Source organism: Prosopis cineraria, unplaced genomic scaffold, assembly GCF_029017545.1.
Source record: "Prosopis cineraria cultivar Desert tree isolate PC_DT_omini unplaced genomic scaffold, ASM2901754v1 PC1, whole genome shotgun sequence".
NCBI classification, from domain to species: domain Eukaryota; kingdom Viridiplantae; phylum Streptophyta; class Magnoliopsida; order Fabales; family Fabaceae; genus Prosopis; species Prosopis cineraria.
In genome coordinates this window covers 5,541,312-5,561,229 of record NW_026555332.1, presented here as the reverse complement: position 1 = coordinate 5,561,229, position 19,918 = coordinate 5,541,312, and the positions used below count along the sequence as shown (strand labels likewise).

Below are 19,918 nucleotides of genomic sequence, written 5' to 3'. Positions count from 1 at the left end.
GAGCCTCCACGAGCTCAAGCACTTTTGCAAGTCCACATTTTGCCTATAGATGAGCGACACCTAGACTTGGGTGAGTGCCACCATAATTGACAATGACACTTGACTTGATGGGTTGAGCCCCATCCACGATTGAGTTGTCCGCAAGGTGAGCGCAAGATCAACGAAGTGTCTCGAGTCACCAACAACACCTTTTATATGATCAAAGATGAGAAATGGGGGTGGATAAGGGGGAGGGCAGAGACGTGTCACAACATCAATTATATGAAATTGGACTGATTCCATGGTTATCAAGATAGAATTGGACTCTAACAATTTTGTTAAAATTATAATTCTTAAGAATCTTAATTCTAAACTACTAAACATATTCAGTTGGATTTTGTTTCTATTTCTACTTCTAAACTCATGATTCATAGACACCAAACGAGGCTTTAGTAGCACCAAGACACCTTGGAATTGAACCAAAAAAAGTAGGTAAGATTCATGTAAATAGTAAAAAGTGTATGCATGAGCATTCCTATAAAGGAATTGCAGCTGTGTACGGCATGCGAGTGATAAAAAACTATAATTATTATGATTTTAAACATGAATCTAAATGTTTCATATCTAACTATCTCATTGAAACTAATAAAAAATGGTTAAGTTATTAATTTAACTATCTCATTGAAACTAATGAAAAATGGTTAAGTTATTAATTCTGTTAAAAAATAGAATAAACTTTTAATTTTACCTTTTTAAATGAAAATTTTTAAATTTTGTATTATATTTTCTCTTATAGTTAATGAATTTAAATAAGGACAGTACTAAAATAAAATGCAATTAATATTTATCAAGTATTTCTATTAAAAATTAAAAAAATCTTTTTAAAAGGCACCATATAATAGGAAATAAAAGGAGGATGCAATAAGATAAATTGATTACTAGCTAGGCTAAATCGATTAGCATAAATGATTTTTTGCAAAATTAAGACTCAGGGTTGTCCAAGCACTGCTAAATCCGTTTGAAGCATCCTGACCATCTGATCCAATCCGAATCTTAACAAGAAAGACACATGATTCGTGTTAATCAATCCATCATGGGCTTCACGAAATATATCTAATTTAGAGCAGTCCAGTAAAATGCAATTTGATAAAAAAAAAAAGGTCCATTAAAATTGGATCCACGTTTATTTGGATCAGAATGATCCATGAACTTTTGGATTGGGCGGATATTAAGCAGAAATTTAAAAGATTATTCAATCATTCAATATCAATTTTGAAATTTTTATACATATATTCTCATTATGATCACATTCAATTCAGTTTTAAACATGTTGATTCTAAGATCAAGATTGAGCTTGAGACCTCTTTCAAAGATACGAGGTTGTATTGTCATTGAAACAAACGTAAAATCCTATGTAGTTTAAAAACCAAAAGTATATATGTACTTTTAATAATTTTATTGTTACTATATTAAATTGCTCTTTTCTAAAAATATGTAAAATTCATTCCCAAGTTTACTAATATCATAAGTTAAAAAAAAAAGTTCCTTTTCCGGGTGTTTTGTTTGTCATTCGCGGCGTTTTAAAAACATTTCTCGTGGTAATTCTGGCATTTTCCAAAAACACCGACTAAATAGTTACCGCTACTATTTTTACGATGTTTCTTATAAAAATGCCATGGCTGCACTGCTTTTTATTTTGCAGTGTATGATTAAAGCTTGTTAAAAGAAAAAAGATAAAATTATATTTTTATCCTGCAATATTATCTGAGGAGTATCTAGCACTTTAAACTATTACTTAAAGTAATTTTATCTATAAAATAATTAAAACAGAATATTTTTACTCTTACCATCAAATTTCCAACATTAACTGTTAAAAATATTAACAAAAATTTTAATGTTGACCATTAAAATATTTGACAGAAGAATAAAAATATTTTATTTTAATTATTTTAAGAATAAAATTAAAATAATTAATAGTTTAAAGTGTTGAGTGTTATTCAAACTTTTGTCCTTAAAAAAATATTCTAGTTTTGATTTCCAACTAATTAAACAATCTACTATGTCCACATTTTTAACTGTGATTTACAATATTTTTCTATTTTACATTGAACAACTTTTTAATTTTAAAATAAATTATATATTTATTTGTTTTATAAAATAAAATACTCCCATGGGAAATGCGATACGTTTTTAATTTTTATAGTTATGAATTTTATATTGATATATTGATTTTTTTTATAAATATATTGATTGATTGATTCTAAGGTATAATGGAAATAAAAGTCAATGAATAATGAGAGTGGTTCTTTTTTAACTAACAATAATGAAAGTGATTTGGAGTGTTTGCGCACAAAAGTTTCAAATAACACACTAAAAAGTATTGATCTAAAAAAAAATTAATATATAATTTAAACTCTAAATCATTTTGACAAAAAAAAACTTGAACTACAAATTCAAAAAAGATTTGAAATTTAAATTTTGAAAAAATACATTATGAGCTCTAAACAATTAAAATTAATGCAATTTCAACTTTACCTTTAAATTTTAACAAGCATTCATTAAATTAAGATCTCATGTATAATTTTTACTAAATTTTACTCTTCCTTTCTTCTATCAACATTTGGTGAAAATTAATTTTAGGTCTTAATTTAATAGATGTTTATCTAAATTTAATGGTGGGGTGAAATTGCCCAAACTTTAATTGTTTAGAATTTATAATGTACTTTTTAAAAATTTAAAATTTAAATCACTTCTAAACTTATAATTCAAGATTTTAATTACATATTAACTCTTAAAAAATTGCTTAAATATAAAGTATTTAATTCCAATATTTTAAAATATCTTGAAAAAGTCACTTCAATTGGACTTGGTTTTGATCAACGACGCTGTTTTTTACTTTTGTCCTGTAACTTTGCAAAACAAAAGTAATGCAACAATTGTTAAAGGTAAATTGTGTGTTTTTTTTTTTTTAAAAAAAAAACCTTCGTTAACTGAAAATTGATACGCCTAAAACTATTTTGATAAAACCATTAAAGATGGGTCAAATTAATAAAAATTTAATATATAATTCATAAAATCAATCAATCAGTTAACTATCAATTATATTATACGAATGTCGTAGCAAGCAGGTGGAAAATTCATTCACTTTCATTGATTTATATACCTTGGTTACATTTCAATACTCCTCTCTCAATTGGTCAATTCATTGTAAATGCATATATCCCTCATAATTTATTAGCATCATTTGTTTGACAATTATAAAAATAAATGCTAATAAATAATTTAATAGCATTTATTGCTTAAAAATGTAATTAATATTTTCAAAATCACTGTAACTTGTGTTTTGTATACAACCATTTATAATTGATAATTATAGTTTAAGAAATTCTAATTAGTGTGACTAACAACTGAAAAATCTAATGACGATATTATTATTAAAAATCATTAATTGATAGTAATGACATTAAATTAATATTGATGACATTTGGCCAAAAAATTAATATTAATGATGTCAGTACTCATTTCCCACTATTTTATTTTGAAAATTTCATTTAATATTCATAAGTTTTCCTTGAATGTAATAAATAACTCTACAGTCAACATTTATCCTTGGTAAATTTTCTTCCATTCAACCATGATCTATGATAAAATCCCCTCATTTGCGGTCCTATCAATGATTCGCTTATTATTCTGAAATAAATTTCGCTCCATCATTCCCAAAGCAAAATTCCTCATATGTAGCTTGTTTTTTACAAGTTTGATTAATTATAACAAAAAAAAAACAAAGTATAAAAATGCAAGGGACCCTTCTCCTATCAATGAGTGCCACTATTTCATTTTAGTTGTGCTAATATTCATCTGTGACACTGCTATGGCTGAAGATCTTTCCTTCGACAAGTATGACTACTTAAGTGACATCAATGATTCTCACAAAACATGGTGTGTTGTTGTGAGAGTGTTGAGAAAGTGGCATTTGAAACATAAAAATCTACCATATGACACTTGGAACATATGTTTCTTGCTTATTAATGAGAAGGTATTCATACATTATAGATGTTTTCGCTTTCTTTTTCAGTTAAACTAATAGTTATCATAATTTTCATTGTTATGTTCAGGGAGTACAAATCCAAGCATCTATCCAAACCAAGAATCAAGTTCAACAATTTAAAGCTGAACTTGTCGAAGGAAAAGTGTACTTTATAAAAATTTTTGAAGTTCTGCCTAATAACGAGGACAACAAGGCTACTGCACATTCTTAGAAGATTAATTTTCATGCAAACACATTTGTCCATGCTCATGATGCAAAAATTCCTCCTTATGGATTCAACTTATTCTCTATAAAAGATATTATCAAGAAAGCAGATATAGAAAAATGCAAAACAAACATTGACCATTTAGTTGGTGCGCATCTAATCTTCAATTGATTTTTCATGTTAACTGATTCAACATACCACATTATTTGAGAATCTTACAGACATCATAGGCTTCCTTCAAGGGCTTGGCACCATCCGTGATCATAAAATTGGTCTTGAGAACAAGAATAGGCTGTCATTTACCATTGCTAATTAAGAGTGAGAAATTTTAATTCACTATCTTTTTCTTATTAAGCATCCTAGCTAATGAACATTTTGTCAACTCACCCTAATTTTACTCTTTTGCATAAATATAGGGAGAGGTCAATCAATGTTGTCCTGTTCGACAAGAGTACACATAATGCTTTCAATTGAAAAATGTCAAAAATGAAGCCACCTATAATTGTTGTTGTTCAACTGTGTATCGTTTGCTTCTACAAGAGTAAAATTGAAAATATTCCATTCATTATATTTACTTACATCATTATATATATATCTATCTATATATCTCTCTCTCTCTCTCTCTCTTAGTTGTTATACATCTATTATTTTATTTTTCAAATCATACAAGCTTTAACTAAGCAACTATGAAACAGCAACCCATATGCACTTTAACCCACCAATTGATATTGTTGAAAAGTTGCTAGCCATGCATTCCTCTTCTCATTCCTAAATCCTTTTGCTTCACATCCATCTACTATGATATTATTTAATGAACACATATTGTTTACAGTGCAAGAAACTTTAAAGAATTGTCTCAAACATTCTCACAAGTTGTGTCTGAAAACATAGATTATTTCAGTCCATAATGTCTTTTCACCTGTCCCATCAGAATTCTTGTCTGCAAATTGAGGGACCTTGATAGTGCAATAGTTTTAAATCTTTCAAATGTTTATGTTGTCGTGTTTTAGTTATCTTTTCACATTGATTTATACACACACACACATACTCCAAATAAAACATACAATAAGTGATATCTAATCTTCATCATATACATGTAAAAGGTGCGTGATATTGTGACAAAATGCAAGATTATGAAAGATGTATTAATATGCGTAAAAAATTTTCATGACATGATTTCAATAACTTCCAACTTCTAACACAATGGATATCAATTTTGTTTACTAATATTTTTTTAACTATTAATGATATTTTCACGTCCACAATATAAGATAATTCATTATTACAACATTTATATTCTTTAAATTAAAGATGTATATGTTCAAATAAATCTTACATATGTCTAATATGCCAATATCATTATTTTTATTCAAGTTCTTAAAGATATCTTTATTTAAAATTCATCATGCAATTATTTTTCTAATTTTTAGTTTAATATCAAACTTTAAAAAATTCCTCTTATATTTGTATGAATTCAAAATTGTGAAACACATGACATTCAATCTACATAATGATATTGACTTTTTCCAAGTGTCCTCATTTAGTTAATTTTATTATTAAAATCTCTCTAATATATGATAACATTTAAAATTAAATTAAAGAAATTTATTTCACAACTTTTCATATTTTAAGTTATAAATGAATAAAATATGAAAATGTTACAGCTGCATTTATATTTGCAAAATATTAAAAGATAGACTAACAATATTCTCGACTAACGTTTATATTGACACCATTCTTTCCTTTATAAGTTCATCCTTCAATTGTTATAATAAAATTATACTTAAATTAAGTTAATTAGTTTGCAAAAAAATCAACCATTTTTGTTAATTTTTTTTGAATAATACTTAAGTCACTGTTCTATCAATACATAATGAAATGTTGTTTGATAACAATTTCTTAATTCATTTGTATTTTTAAAAGATCATTTTAAATAAAATAACCTTCTTCTTTAATTAAAAAACCATGCAACGCATGGGGATTTAATCTAGTTAAAGTCAAATCTTCTTGTTGATGTAAAGAATTTATTAATGAGTGATTAACTAATACTTTTATAAGTGTTAGTGAGCTCATGAGACCTAATTTATTTAAATTTGTATTCATAAAAAATTCTTTTGATAAAACTACTAATTTAATTTTAAGTTTTTTTGATAAAAAATTGATTTTACGTTTTATTCCCAGTAAATAATTAAGAGCATGAATATTAATAAGGAAAATTGCATTGGCTATCACCCCATATAATCCATATAGCAGCATGAGGTACGTTTGAGAGCATATAAAGAAATGAAAATGAATAATTATTAATGGAATTAATGGAATGGATCAATGGAATGTGGTGGAGTAGAATAGAATGCAACGTTATATTATTTAAGAGTTTTATTAAAGAAATAAATAATTTTATTTAATAATTATTTTAAAATAATTATACAATTATTTAAATTGAATATAACTATATTTCTTAGTTTCATGATGAAGGAGAGTAAAATAGCGTGAGGGGTGAGAATGATGAAAGTGATTTTATAATAACATTATTTATATGATATCTTTTCATTTTCAACCCTCAAATTAAAAAATAAAAAAAATATTTAAAAAGACAAGGGATTGCTTGAAAAGTTATCCAAAGTTATTATACCTTTTTTTTTTTTAAATCTCTCAAATAATAAAACAAAGTTTATTTGTTTTTTTATTTTATTTTCATTTTCATTCTCTCAAATAATACAAGCTATTCCACCATCCATCCCACCTTATCTCATCTTTAAAAGAATTCCTAAAGATTACCATAATTTCATATGTTATGGTCATGTCCTGTTCTAAACGAAGGACCGTTCAGATAACTCTTAAAAATATATTTAAATATAAATTATATTTAAAATATATTTTTATTAAATTTAATAAATAATTATATTCTTTAAATATTTTTAACATACGTAAATTGAAAATTAAATATATATAAAGTATTCTTGAGTTTATTTGAAATGCTAGAAGTCTCTAAAACCCTCATCTCTCTTCTTTACCAGGGTTTGCTTCTGCGATTTCGTTCTGTAGGCAGTTTCTCTCTTTCTCTCTCTCCATTTCTCTGTGCTTGTGTTCGCCGTCACCGGAAGCATGTCCCTGCGAGTGCTGAACCCTAATGCCGAGGTGCTTAACAAATCGGCGGCATTGCACATGAACATCAATGCCGCCAAGGGCTTGCAGGATGTCCTCAAGACCAACCTCGGTCCCAAGGGAACCATCAAAATGTACTGCCACTGTTTTACCTTATTTTTCTCCTTCCATCCGATGCTTCTCCTTATACTTGTTTTAAGCTTACGTTATCACAATGTCTTTCTTGAATCAGGTTGGTTGGTGGGGCTGGGGACATTAAGCTCACTAAAGACGGGAACACTCTCTTGAAAGAAATGGTGAGTTCGTTAGGTATTCTCTAGGTGTTCTGTTGCTACCATAATTTCTTACTGTTTCGATCTAATACTATGAGGAAGCGGCAATATTTTGATCTGTTGTTAGTGTTTCTTATGCTCATCCCTCGAGTGCACTTGAAATTAATTTATAAATGCAAGTGCATGTTTTGGTGTTGGAGCTCTAGATGAATGATTGTTGGCCTTACAAGACATGATACGTGGTTCTTAAAGTTGTCCAATAGTAATATGCATTGGCATCTTATGGAATTTTTAGATTGTTTCTTTTCCCCTAATTTCTTTCATTTTTTATGGGTACCTAAGCGGATGGGGAACCCTCAAAAGTTAGCTGTTGAGGTGGGAGAATCAATCCACTTATATGAGTATTCCATACTACTCAATGTGAGACGTGGTATCTTATACTACCAAGTCTCCATCAATTGGCCCTCCATAGAAAGCCGACATCCTGATGGTTACACTGCACAGCATTTAGTTTGGTCTCCTTTCGATTAGAACCCTTTATAAGTAGCCTCTCCAAAACCACCGACAATGAGGCTCTGATTTTAATTGACGGGTATTAAGTGGGATGAGAAACCTACTCCAAAAGTTAGCTGTTGAAGTAGGAGAACCAACTCACTTATATACCCTATTGAGCATCCCATACTACTGAATGTGAGATTTGGTATCCCATACTACCAAATCTCCATCAATTTTGTTTTTTTGTTGAAGCAAATGAAATCATGGGAATAATTGACTTGAAGATCTGGTGGGAGTTTTTTTTTTTTTAAAAAAAACCTGTTGGTATGATATGTTCCTTGCGGTTTGATCTTGGTCTTCTCATTGATTCTTTGTAAATATTCGCTTCACTGATGTGGTGCGGAGTTGCACGCTCAACCTCTTAAGATTTTTTCAAATATTCTATGTTTATTGGATGTTTTTCTTATGTGTGGCCATCCTTTGTTGGTAGGGGTCTAAGTACTGGTAACTGGGAAGCATGTATCCTGAAACTAATGAACAACACAATTTACTGTGTTCATGACTTCATGTTTGTGTGGTATAAGGGGTTGTGTCTAATTCAAGTGTCTGACATGTCTTTACTTTATAGATTGAGAATGAAGGTGAATAGGTCTTGCTTTAAAGTTATTTGGAAGTGCGAAGTGCAAAAACTGTATTAACTTAATTTTCCTTGCAGTGACCCTTACCAAGCATGGCATAAGCTGCCACCTCTGTGGTTGTTACATGTTGCTGAATTTTTAATCCTCTATAATTATTTTCTTCATTTTTGTTACAGCAAATCCAAAACCCAACAGCAATCATGATTGCTAGGACAGCTGTTGCCCAAGATGACATTAGTGGAGACGGCACAACTTCTACTGTGATCTTTATTGGTGAACTTATGAAACAATCTGAGCGTTACATAGATGAAGGTCGGTGATCATTCACTTGTATTTCAACTGCTGAGTGGCAAAGAAGTATGGGTATTTAAGTTATAATCTAGTATTCTAGTTCAAGCTTTTCTCTCTCAATTTTGCGTCTCTATATCTGCATATCTAGCAGTTGGACTCCACCCAGGCACCTACTATGTGTCTGTTACTGCTTCTCAGGAAACACACGTATTTATCTTCAGGTTTCTTGTAGGCTTTTTTTACGTCCTGCTCAAGGTTAGGGTTTCCTGAAATTTTTAGGTCAAATGGTGTTTTTGTAAAGTGCCCTGTAATTCTTGGTCTTTCTGTGCCGACTGCTTGATAGGCAGATTTCTCGCATTCATGACGGGGGAAGATTTCAATAGATGAAAACCAGTAATCAAAAAGACATTTGATAATTAGTCTGGCTTTCATGGAAGTTTTCCTTCCCCAGTCCCGCTGTTGGATAGGAACGGCCTCAAGAATCTCTCAGTTCACAAAGTAGATGATGAACATTTTAATTTTGTCTTCTATCGCCTTGAAACATATATGAATGAGATATATGATTATTACAGGTATGCATCCACGTGTCTTGGTTGATGGTTTTGAGATTGCAAAAAGAGCAACTCTACAATTCCTTGAAAAATTCAAGACTCCTGTTGTGATGGGTGGTGAGCCTGACAAAGAGATTCTCTGTATGGTTGCAAGGACAACCCTTAGGACAAAGGTATCTTATTTTATTTTGCTTTAATGCAAAACTGATTGTACTTCAGTATTATTGACAGAGTGAACAAACAAGTAGTGGACATGCAATTTACTGAGCTCGATATTCTTTTTTTCTTTTTTATGTTCTTTTTTACAGTTATACGAGGCACTGGCTGATCAATTGACTGATGTAGTTGTTAATTCGGTGAGTATTCACGGAGATAGTGACATTTATATGCTAGTCTAATGAAACAACCTTATTTCAGTTATTGCTTCTGCTCATTGAATCAGTTGAAATTGCTTGTGTGGTACCTTTTACAAACTACAATTTGTTTTGGTTTGACTTTTCTTTTTGTATTGCAGGTTTTATGCATCCGGAAGCCTGAGGAAGCAATTGATTTGTTTATGGTGGAGATTATGCACATGAGGCACAAGTTTGATGTAGACACACGCTTGGTATGTTAAGTATAGTCATTCATTTGTACTGGGTTTTGTATTTATTTGTTGGCCATAACTTTTGACTGCCAGTTATCAGTGTTCTCATATGGTATGGAATTTAACAATGCCTAAACTTCTAGCATTGTTTAGTATGTTTAAATAAGTGATTGTGTTGCTAGAATCTCATTTACCTAGTTAGGGAGCCAAGCCAACCTCTACAAATCTTATCAGGGATTTGAACACATTATTATTGGTTGCCTATCACTTTGGATTGTCAAGAAATGACTTTTGTTGCGTCAGGGCAATTTCTAGGATTGTCAACATCAACTTCAGGCCTTGTTTCCATATGCATTTTTGCAATTGGAAACTGATTTATATGGACAAAATCGTCCCTCCATCCTGACACATTCAGAATTTAAAACCGATGAGAATGCATTTGAGACATTTACTAACAATAATGGTTCTACAACATATCCCATATTGTGATTATCATACTCAATTACTCACTCCTACAAGGTCAGGAGCCCGGGGTTGGGAGAGTAATAATGTTAACTACCTTGATTTCTGCCTTTTCTACCGATCAAGTGAGAAGTTAAAGACTATGTTACTGAAATGGTTTGCCCATTTATTGACAATGTTATGATTTTGGTTTATGGGTAGGAGAGGTTGTTAGATTAAAAAAATGCATGAGAGTTTGGAATTTTAATTATTCTGTCTGTGATGTCGTTAAATCATACTTTTCCCTGCCTTTTCTTGCTCTAGAGAAGTTTCAGAGTTGAGTCTTGTTTATCCTCTTGGTCTAAGTTTTTGTACATCCAAAAGACAACTTTTTGGAATGCATGGCTTAAGCTAAAGCTGAATGTCTGTATTTTGATGGGTGGTTGTTGTCTTTACTTGCCGCCTTCTTGTGGTGTCTGGCTTGAGGCCCCCCCTTTTTTCATTTTGAGTGTGTCTTTTAGGAATGAGAGACTAGCCACACTGCTTCCTATTAAACCTTTTTCCATTAATTTAAGCCGTGTTCTGAATTTTTTTATCTCCTTACTTTCCTAAGAATTCTTTTATCTTCTAAAGAAATAAATCCTTTGATGCGTAGAAATAATTTGGACTGGTAGGAATTAGAGAGGGATAAGGGAAAAGATGAGAGAACAGAAAGGCAGGTAGAAGCAGAGAGGAAAGAGATTGAGAAGAAGAGATTGAGAGAAATTGAGGAACGAAGGAATTCTTTTCATTCATCGCTGAGATAAAACTACAACTGAAATGCTTTAATTTATATATAGGCGCTCACACTCTCCCAACGGCTAATCACACAGCAACTGTCAACTGTCATTTAAATCTAAAACTAACATTTTATAAAACTATAACATCCTTGATATCACTCTTTTCCCCATTTCACCTGTGTCGTGTGTCCTTTAAAATTTCTCTTCAGCTCTTTGGTTCAATTGCATTTCAGCTACATCTCAATCACGTGAATGGTGTCACTTTCACATATATCTAGCTGGACTTTAATCATGTTGCATTCATTTGTTAAGTTTACTTGTTGCATACATTAAATACTCTCAATTTTTTTAATTTTAATTTAATTATACAGTTCACTCGTGTTTTTCTAGGTTGAGGGTCTTGTTCTTGATCATGGTTCCAGGCACCCTGATATGAAGCGACGTGCAGAGAATTGTTATATACTAACATGCAATGTGTCTTTGGAGTATGATAAAAGGTAAATGGAATAATCAAGATGATGTACTAACTCTTCTTTCAATTTCTTTACTGGGTGCATATGAATTATATACGTGGTACTGTTAAAATGGTAGTTGCTTGGCTCTCTTGATCATCTCATGCTTTTAATCTACACCATTATATATTATACTATTAATATTAATATTAATATTATTGAATGGTTTCTTTATCTGATTTCATCATCAAGTAACAAGTATTGTCACGTACCTTTTCCACCAGCAATTATTCTCTCTACTGACTTCTGTTTATGTTATAATGCTATGTTAAAAATAAAGAATGCAAATTGCCAAAAACAAGATAACGTAACTTGTACCAGGAAAAATAAAAAAATGAGACCCAAGGCCCTGCCAAATATGTGTATACAAATAGACATGTTTAATGATGCTGGATAGCGGATACTATGAATAAATGTGTGAAATAATGATTTTACTTCATCTGGTTCATACAATTAGTTATAGACTTTTTTCTTGTTGCTGGTTGTCACTTCTTGCTAGCTTTACTCATGTTATCTGATTTTGGTGAATGCATGATTCTCAGTTCTCTTCTGTGGAAGCAATATTGTGTAGGAGAATAGTATTGTTACTAAATATTTGCCATTTAAGTTATAGCCTGTTTGGCTAAGCTTTTTCAGGAGAAGCTGCAGCTTATTATTCAAACAAATTTAGTTTCTTGATGTATTTGGCCAAGCTGTTAGGGGAAAAAAAAAGCATCTCTTGAGCGGCAGAAGCAATTTTTCTTCTATGTAAAGGAAGCAGGAAATTGAAACCTCTTCTATCAAGCACATGCAGAAATGTATTATTTAAAAAATGAAGATATCATTATTCAGCATCATTAATTAATAGAATTAACCCAGCCTCTGTTACCTAACATCTCTGTTCATTTTCAATATGTAGTAAATGTATTTTGATATATCTGTCTTCCATGAATCATTGCCCTTTTTTCGGAGAATTTTCAATATTAGATGATGTTCTTTTTATATATTTATTATAATTATCTTAGTCAAATTTATATTTTTGTTCACATTACGACCTTTTATATATTTGTTGTGATTCTTTTATTTTGATCAAAATAAAAATGAGAAATTATATTACTAATTGTAATTACACTTGAGTGAAGTTTATAATAGATTTAAAATTATGCATTAATTCAAATAAGATTAATTGCAATTTAAAATTTATAAGGCTCCTTTTTTTATTAGTTTGGCAATAAAATGAACCTAGTTGAAACATGCGGCCAAACAAAACAATAGAAGTGATTTTGGCAAACACAAACTGTCTTTTTCATGCCTTTTTATGAAACTCTATCGGAAAATGTACAAATTCAAAATAAGCAGAAATCTCTAATGATTCTCGAATGGGTTTACTATATTTATTTAATCTGGGAAACTTTGTTGACATGAAATAAGGAAGTCTATATCTGTTGTAAGATATTCAATATTTTATCAGACTCATGAGCTTGTTACATCTTCTGGACATAGTATGTTCTTATAATAATGTTGGAACATTTTCCTGTCAGTGAAATAAATGCAGGTTTTTTCTACTCAAATGCTGAACAAAGAGAGGCCATGGTTGCAGCTGAAAGGCGCCAGGTTGATGAAAAAGTTAAAAAAATTATTGAACTGAAAAATAAGGTAGGAAAAGGATATTCTTTTATAATGATCATTAACACTTTACACTATGATAGGTGTAAGTTGTTTTATAGTGCATTATAGTAATTTTATCTATTTTTCTTCTTACACATCATGGATGCAGGTATGTTCTGGTAATGATAGCAACTTTGTTGTTATCAATCAGAAAGGAATTGATCCCCCATCACTTGACCTTCTTGCCAGGGCAGGGGTATGTTCTTTGTCTATATTATTTGTTTTATAATGTTAATATATGAAAAATTTGCACTACATTGCGTATAACTTGCTTTTAGAACATGAACATTATATAGCTGCATTCTTATTGTTCTTTATATGTGTGTTTCTTTAGATAATTGCCCTTCGGAGGGCGAAGAGAAGAAACATGGAGAGATTGATTTTGGCCTGTGGAGGAGAGGCAGTAAACTCTGTAGATGATTTGACTCCTGAATGTCTTGGTTGGGCAGGATTGGTGTATGAGCATGTCCTTGGTGAAGAAAAATATACATTTGTAGAGAATGTGAAGAATCCTCATTCATGCACAATCTTGATTAAAGGTAAATTGTAGGAATATTTTATTTTTAAAATTAGATGCTTATCTTAGTATTTTACTTAGTTTTTAAAACCGAAAGAGGTCACCCTATTTGATTGGTAAATGGGGTAGTTAGTGGGCCTACTGGTTCTGTTATTACATATCTACTGCCCTGCTAGAGGATTGGTCAACATACTGGCCTGTTCAACCAGTAAGAACTATACATGTTTCAAGATCACCAGCCTGGACAAGCTTAGTGGGATGGTGGGCTCCCTTGGGGATTTTGGGTGATGTGTATATTGGCAAAGCAAGATTTGAAACCTAGATGATATAGAATTATTGAGATGGCTTGCCCCTTCTCCAAGTGAGGATCATGGAGACTAGTAAGCTCCGTAGTTATTTCATCATCAAGTCAAACTTGAATGGATGGTTAAATTGAAGTATAATTAACAGTTATCTAAGTTAAAATTTTAATTGATCTTATCTAAATAAAAACCATAAAAAATATATGTTGGTTATTGATTGTGTACGTAGATCCGTTTGAGCTGTTTGACCAGTGAACCATGAACCTCTCTCCTAACTAGATGGATGTTAGTCTGGATTTGAAGCAGAGATTTTAGGATGATATTTTCTGTACATTGTATGTTTAATCACTTCATTTTTGTTGGATTCTTGATGAGATGATCTTCTCTGCTATTGTAATGCACAGGTCCCAATGACCATACTATTGCTCAGATTAAAGATGCAGTTCGTGATGGTTTGAGAGCAGTAAAGAATACGATAGAGGATGAATCCGTTGTCTTAGTGAGTTATTTGCATTTATGATTCAGAATTATTGCAAAAGCATCTTATGCATTTTTATGGTCTGATGCATGCTTCTGTCGTATCAAGTGGCTCCATTATTTGTCCTGATTCCGTCAATTTACAAATGAGTGTACTGCAAGACAGAATGGTTTAACCTTTGTACAGAGACCTAAATTTTAATGTGGGATGATTGTCCAGAAGGTGGACAATATTGGTTGAGAAATCTCTGTATGAATAAACATGAGATTCTGGAACTAAGTTGCGCTATAGTATAAAGGGTTATTGCTTATTACACTTCTGATCTATGGAGAGGAAGATTGATGTGGAATCTGAAGCTGGCATATTCTCAGATGAGTGAGTTATAGCGGAAAGTGGATTAGAAATAATGTTGTCATTTTATTGAGATGAAGTGAAACTAGTTCAAATGGATGAATAAATGTCACTGGAAGTGTTTTATGAGTGAAACTTGTTCAAATGGATGAATAAATGTCACCGGAAGTGTTTCTAGAAGTCAATAGCGAGTACAAGCAATACCACTCCTAGAACTGACTTTTATATCAGTGTGTTTTTTAAAATTGCTCAATTGTAATATATCCTTAATTCAGATCAATGGCGTACTCCTTTTATTGTTATGATGCTCGTGACTCGTGAGATATTGGTGCCACAACTGATGCTTACATGTGATTTTCTTGCCTGTGTTCAGGGGGCTGGTGCATTTGAAGTTGCTGCTAGGCAATATCTAGTGAATGAAGTCAAGAAAACAGTTCAAGGGGTAACAGGCATTTTTCTTCTAGCTTCCCTGTTGATCTTAAATTTTCTGTTACCTGTCCTGAGAAAGATGTTTATAAACATGAAACAGCGTGCACAACTTGGTGTTGAGGCTTTTGCTGATGCGCTTCTTGTGGTTCCCAAGACCCTTGCTGAGAATTCAGGACTTGACACACAAGATGTGATCATTGCTCTCACAGTATGCATCATCAATGCCTTAATTTCATTATGCAAATTGCTTTTTGCTAATTGCAAAACAGAATGGCATCTTTACACAATTGCTGAATGTTGTTACAGGGAGAACATGACAGAGGAAATACAGTGGGATTGAACCAACACACAGGAGAACCATTAGACCCCCAAATGGAGGGCATTTTTGACAACTACTCCGTCAAGCGCCAAATCATAAACTCTGGGTATGTCTGGACCTAAAATTACCTGACACCTGCTTTATATCTCTATGTACATGCTCACTAGGATCAGGGGAAAACGGGTCTATACTTTGCCACTAATTTAATTCGATAAGGCTCATCAATTACGTTCCTATGCCCTCCTTAGCTTTGTTTGACTTTTTCTTAATATCATGATGGGTCTGTTATCCCCAACACCTTACACTGTAATCCTCAAATTTAACTGAGGGAGGGCAATTATATTCTTATAATGGGTTGTCACATGCTTTCTTTCTTATGGTCTACAGGCCAGTTATAGCTTCTCAGTTACTATTGGTAGATGAGGTGATTAGAGCCGGACGCAACATGAGAAAGCCAACGTAAGGGGGATGCAGCAATGCTCTTTGGCCGTGAAAATGAACCGGACTGCTTTTACTCCTGTTTTATTTGCCCCCTTTTTTAATCCCATCATGGACTTTGTAATATAGATGTGTTGAGTGAATTTTGGTTCATTATACTTTTGAAATATACAAGCAATGATTTAGTAGATTATGTGGTTGTATGGTGCTTGAAGCATGTTACACATTATATCATTTTTTACTGGTTGAAACTGGATTCCATAGTCGAAGCGTACACCACATTCAAGCAGGTCATTGGTTGCATTGGGGGACGGTTAATTTCATAATGCTCTTTAGTTCTATCATTGACATTGTTGAGGTGCTTCTATTTGTTTAGTGTCCTATGAAATCTCAGGGCTATGATACCACCAACCAAAGTGTCCGTTCGGTATATGGAGGGAGGGAGAAAGGAGTGAATAAAGAGGAATGCCCATTAGATATATAATGACATTTTCAAGACCAAGATATTGCCCTCAACCAAGTCATATGCTTAGAACATCAGCAAGTATATTTAACTAACTCAGCCGTTAAAGGTTGAGCATAATATTAAATATAGATTTATACGTTACGTAAGTTATCTATATGACACGTTCTAAATTTATGGTGATCTTTCCTGCAGAGCACTTGTATTTGTCGCAGACTCTTCTGGTTCTTACTTCCAGAAGGTTGCTCCATTGAATAACCATGTAGTATCAAGTTGCAAAAAATTAAGAACGCGCTATGTGAAATTCTGCGTTATCTTAAAACTTAATAAACAAGGCCAATAACTTGTCGCTCCCCCTTGAGAGATATCCTTAGAGAGGTTCAATATTATCACTTACAAGTCAATACCATGAGTGGGGCTAACAATGTAGTTCGTGTATGAATCCACTTCTCTACAAACGTGCTCGTATATAACCTCGCAATCTTTCATTAAAATGTTTCTTATATCTTGCACGATGACGAGAGAGGAGCGATTTGTGTCATGAATGCTCATGATTCCGACGATAGCTTCCAAGCTTATAACCTAATTTGCCAACTGATTAATCTCAACCTTGACATATTAGTTTAACTTTTTTTTTTTTTTTGGGTGCTGCAGCACCGTTGTAAGGGAGCCAAGCAGGCTATTTAGTGTCAGAAGACGCAAAACATAACCTGAGCAGAGAAACTAGGATCTTGTTCTTTACTATCAAATAGCACCAAATTGAATGCGTCTGCAGTCTATAAATAGTAAATAACATTCCATATCAGAAACCTGCAAAATTCGTACAAGTTTTCTTCATTTAGTCTTATGCAACAAAGAAAAAAAAAACCCGGAAATTTGCTGTCATACTAATTTGTCCACTGAGTCAGATGATGAAGAGCTCACTCTAGATTTCTGACGAACTAGAATGCAAAGGAGGCATCCAAACATACCGATGACACGTTTTTGGCAGATGCTTTGCTGAACAATTGTAAAAACAGTTGCTCATTGATTAGGCCAATCTTCAATGAAATCAAATCTATATTCTTGCAGAGCCTTCACCACTGTTCTGCAGAATGTATTCTTTCTTCATTTCCTCTAAAACAGCATCATTAGTGCTGGGAAAATTGAACAAAAAATTTGAAAAAAGAAAAAAGAAAAAGGAGATCAGGTTCAGATCCATAGTCACCCTGAAGAATTACTCTGTTGAGGAGACAATTGATGAGAAAAAGCAGCTTCGAGAGAAACAAATATCTCATACGCTATCTTCCTGATTTTAGGATGTTGATATTGATTATTATTTCACTTTCTCGGTTGGCCAGGCCATATTTGTCTTTCTAGTATCAGTAATGCTATAATTTCCCATTTTAGGAGATCTGGTTAGTGCTGCACAAAGGACAGGGGTTGCAAAATTGGTTGAATTCCCTTGGTCAGATCTCAGGAGTGAATTGGGAGGCTTGTTGTCAGCCATATAAGATCGGAGACTGATATTGGAAAATATATCCAAAAACAATACCTTGACCGGAAGGTGGCTGTGGCATTTTCCTCGAGAAACATTTACTTTTTATGAATCAGGCCATTCAGACTATAATTTGCATCCGAATGGGTAGGATGAAAATCTTTTCATGTTTGGCTACTCATTCTAGTCCATGGAAAATTAGGTCTAAAAAATACAACTAGTGTACAACAATAAAATCAATAATCTTGATATTTTTAATCAATAGTAAGAAATAAGTAGCAATGATTGTATCCAAAAACAAAAAAGAAAAGAAAAGAAATAAGTAGCAATGACACTTAACTTGAGACCTTGATCTCATGTGCATGTCTCTGTGTGTGTAGGACTTTGAACACTTCTTTTTTCCTTACATCTTCCATAAAAACAATTATATTTATTGGCAACCGAGGCAATCAATGGATTGCTAAAATGAAGTTATGCAAGCAAATTTAGGGTCAACACTCTTATGTTGAAGCTCATGCATGCACCAAATTCATTGTTGCACGTATGAGTGTGTAAGCCGAGTTAATAGGTCCTTTCATTTGTCTTTATGTAATTTTTTGTACAAAAAGTTGTTTGAGATATGATATGTCATAGAAACTGAGAGATAAGGTACGATGGGATGGTTCCCTTAAAAAGACCAGAGGCAAAATAAGAAGAGTTATGGTTTCAATTTATTCCAACAGCTGTACAGAAAACGAAGGACCTTAAGAAATATCTCCATTCATCTCAAATCAAAACCAAAAGCATCCATACAAATAGAGAGCTAATATAGTTTTCTCAATGTGAGAAGTTTGGTCAGCTAGAACATAAATAATCATCAAGGTCAATTTGAAACGCCCCTAAATCTTGTAATTGCTGAAATAATGGCCTACCCGATTTCATTGATATATCAAACTCCGATTTCATCAATCTGGCTTCCAAAATTGGGTTTCATTTTCCAAGAACCTGTTTTTGTTGAAAGAATCAAAGCTTTAACTAAAAAGTTTAATGAACATGCAGAACAGAACTTACAATTGATGGAGACAATCGTTCAATTCTTTAGCTTGTTTACGGCATTGCCAAACAACTGAAATTGTTCTCCCAGAAGCACATTGAGCATATTTTGCAGTGTAATGATCACATTCCTTCAGCGCCTTCTGCTTCATTTTGCTGCGTAAAGCTGGTAAATTGTGGATACAGGAAATCATCAACACACTCATTAATTATGATTAATTCAATGAAATAAGCCTCCACTAGAATCAAACCAATGTGCGGTGTGATTGCATTAACACACCTTCCTATTATTCCTGGAATGAGCAGGGTAAAATATGGGAAACCCCAAACTCATGGCTCTCTCAATTCATAATTTCATAACTTTCTCAGTAACCAACCAGTGGTTTAGGGTTTAAAACAAAAACGAGATTAGTTTATACCTTCTTCTACTTTTTTCTTGACATGATTATCGCGCGCCTCTTGTACGAAACCCATTGCGCTTGAGAGAACAGTACAAGAGCTCGACGATTCAGTACTCCTTACACTGTCTGAAAAATGCGGTGCCTCTGTTGTTTCGGAAAGGA

At 32.4% G+C, this 19,918-nt stretch overlaps 2 protein-coding genes across 3 annotated transcripts; one reads left to right on the top strand and one right to left on the bottom strand.

Annotated features, from left to right (window-relative positions):
- Positions 1-7,218: 7,218 nt before the first annotated feature.
- On the top strand, positions 7,219-16,646 carry LOC129292270 (T-complex protein 1 subunit zeta 1). Its single transcript, XM_054929849.1, has 15 exons — positions 7,219-7,471; positions 7,570-7,633; positions 8,919-9,054; positions 9,606-9,757; positions 9,893-9,940; positions 10,099-10,191; positions 11,781-11,887; positions 13,423-13,537; positions 13,659-13,745; positions 13,884-14,088; positions 14,773-14,867; positions 15,571-15,639; positions 15,727-15,834; positions 15,933-16,051; positions 16,333-16,646. The coding sequence occupies exons 1-15, from the start codon at positions 7,338-7,340 to the stop codon at positions 16,406-16,408; spliced, it is 1,608 nt and encodes a 535-aa protein (XP_054785824.1). The 5' UTR covers positions 7,219-7,337; the 3' UTR covers positions 16,409-16,646.
- A 979-nt stretch (positions 16,647-17,625) lies between these two features.
- LOC129287888 (uncharacterized) lies at positions 17,626-19,918 on the bottom strand. 2 transcript variants are annotated; one of them, XM_054924164.1, is made up of 4 exons: positions 19,775-19,918; positions 19,374-19,521; positions 19,235-19,272; positions 17,626-17,982 (listed from the first exon to the last, which is right to left on the bottom strand). In XM_054924164.1, exons 1-4 carry the CDS (start codon positions 19,827-19,829, stop codon positions 17,963-17,965), a joined length of 261 nt encoding a protein of 86 aa, XP_054780139.1. In that variant the 5' UTR covers positions 19,830-19,918; the 3' UTR covers positions 17,626-17,962. The 2 variants fall into 2 exon arrangements, with proteins under 2 accessions (XP_054780139.1, XP_054780132.1); XM_054924157.1 differs by lacking the exon at positions 19,235-19,272.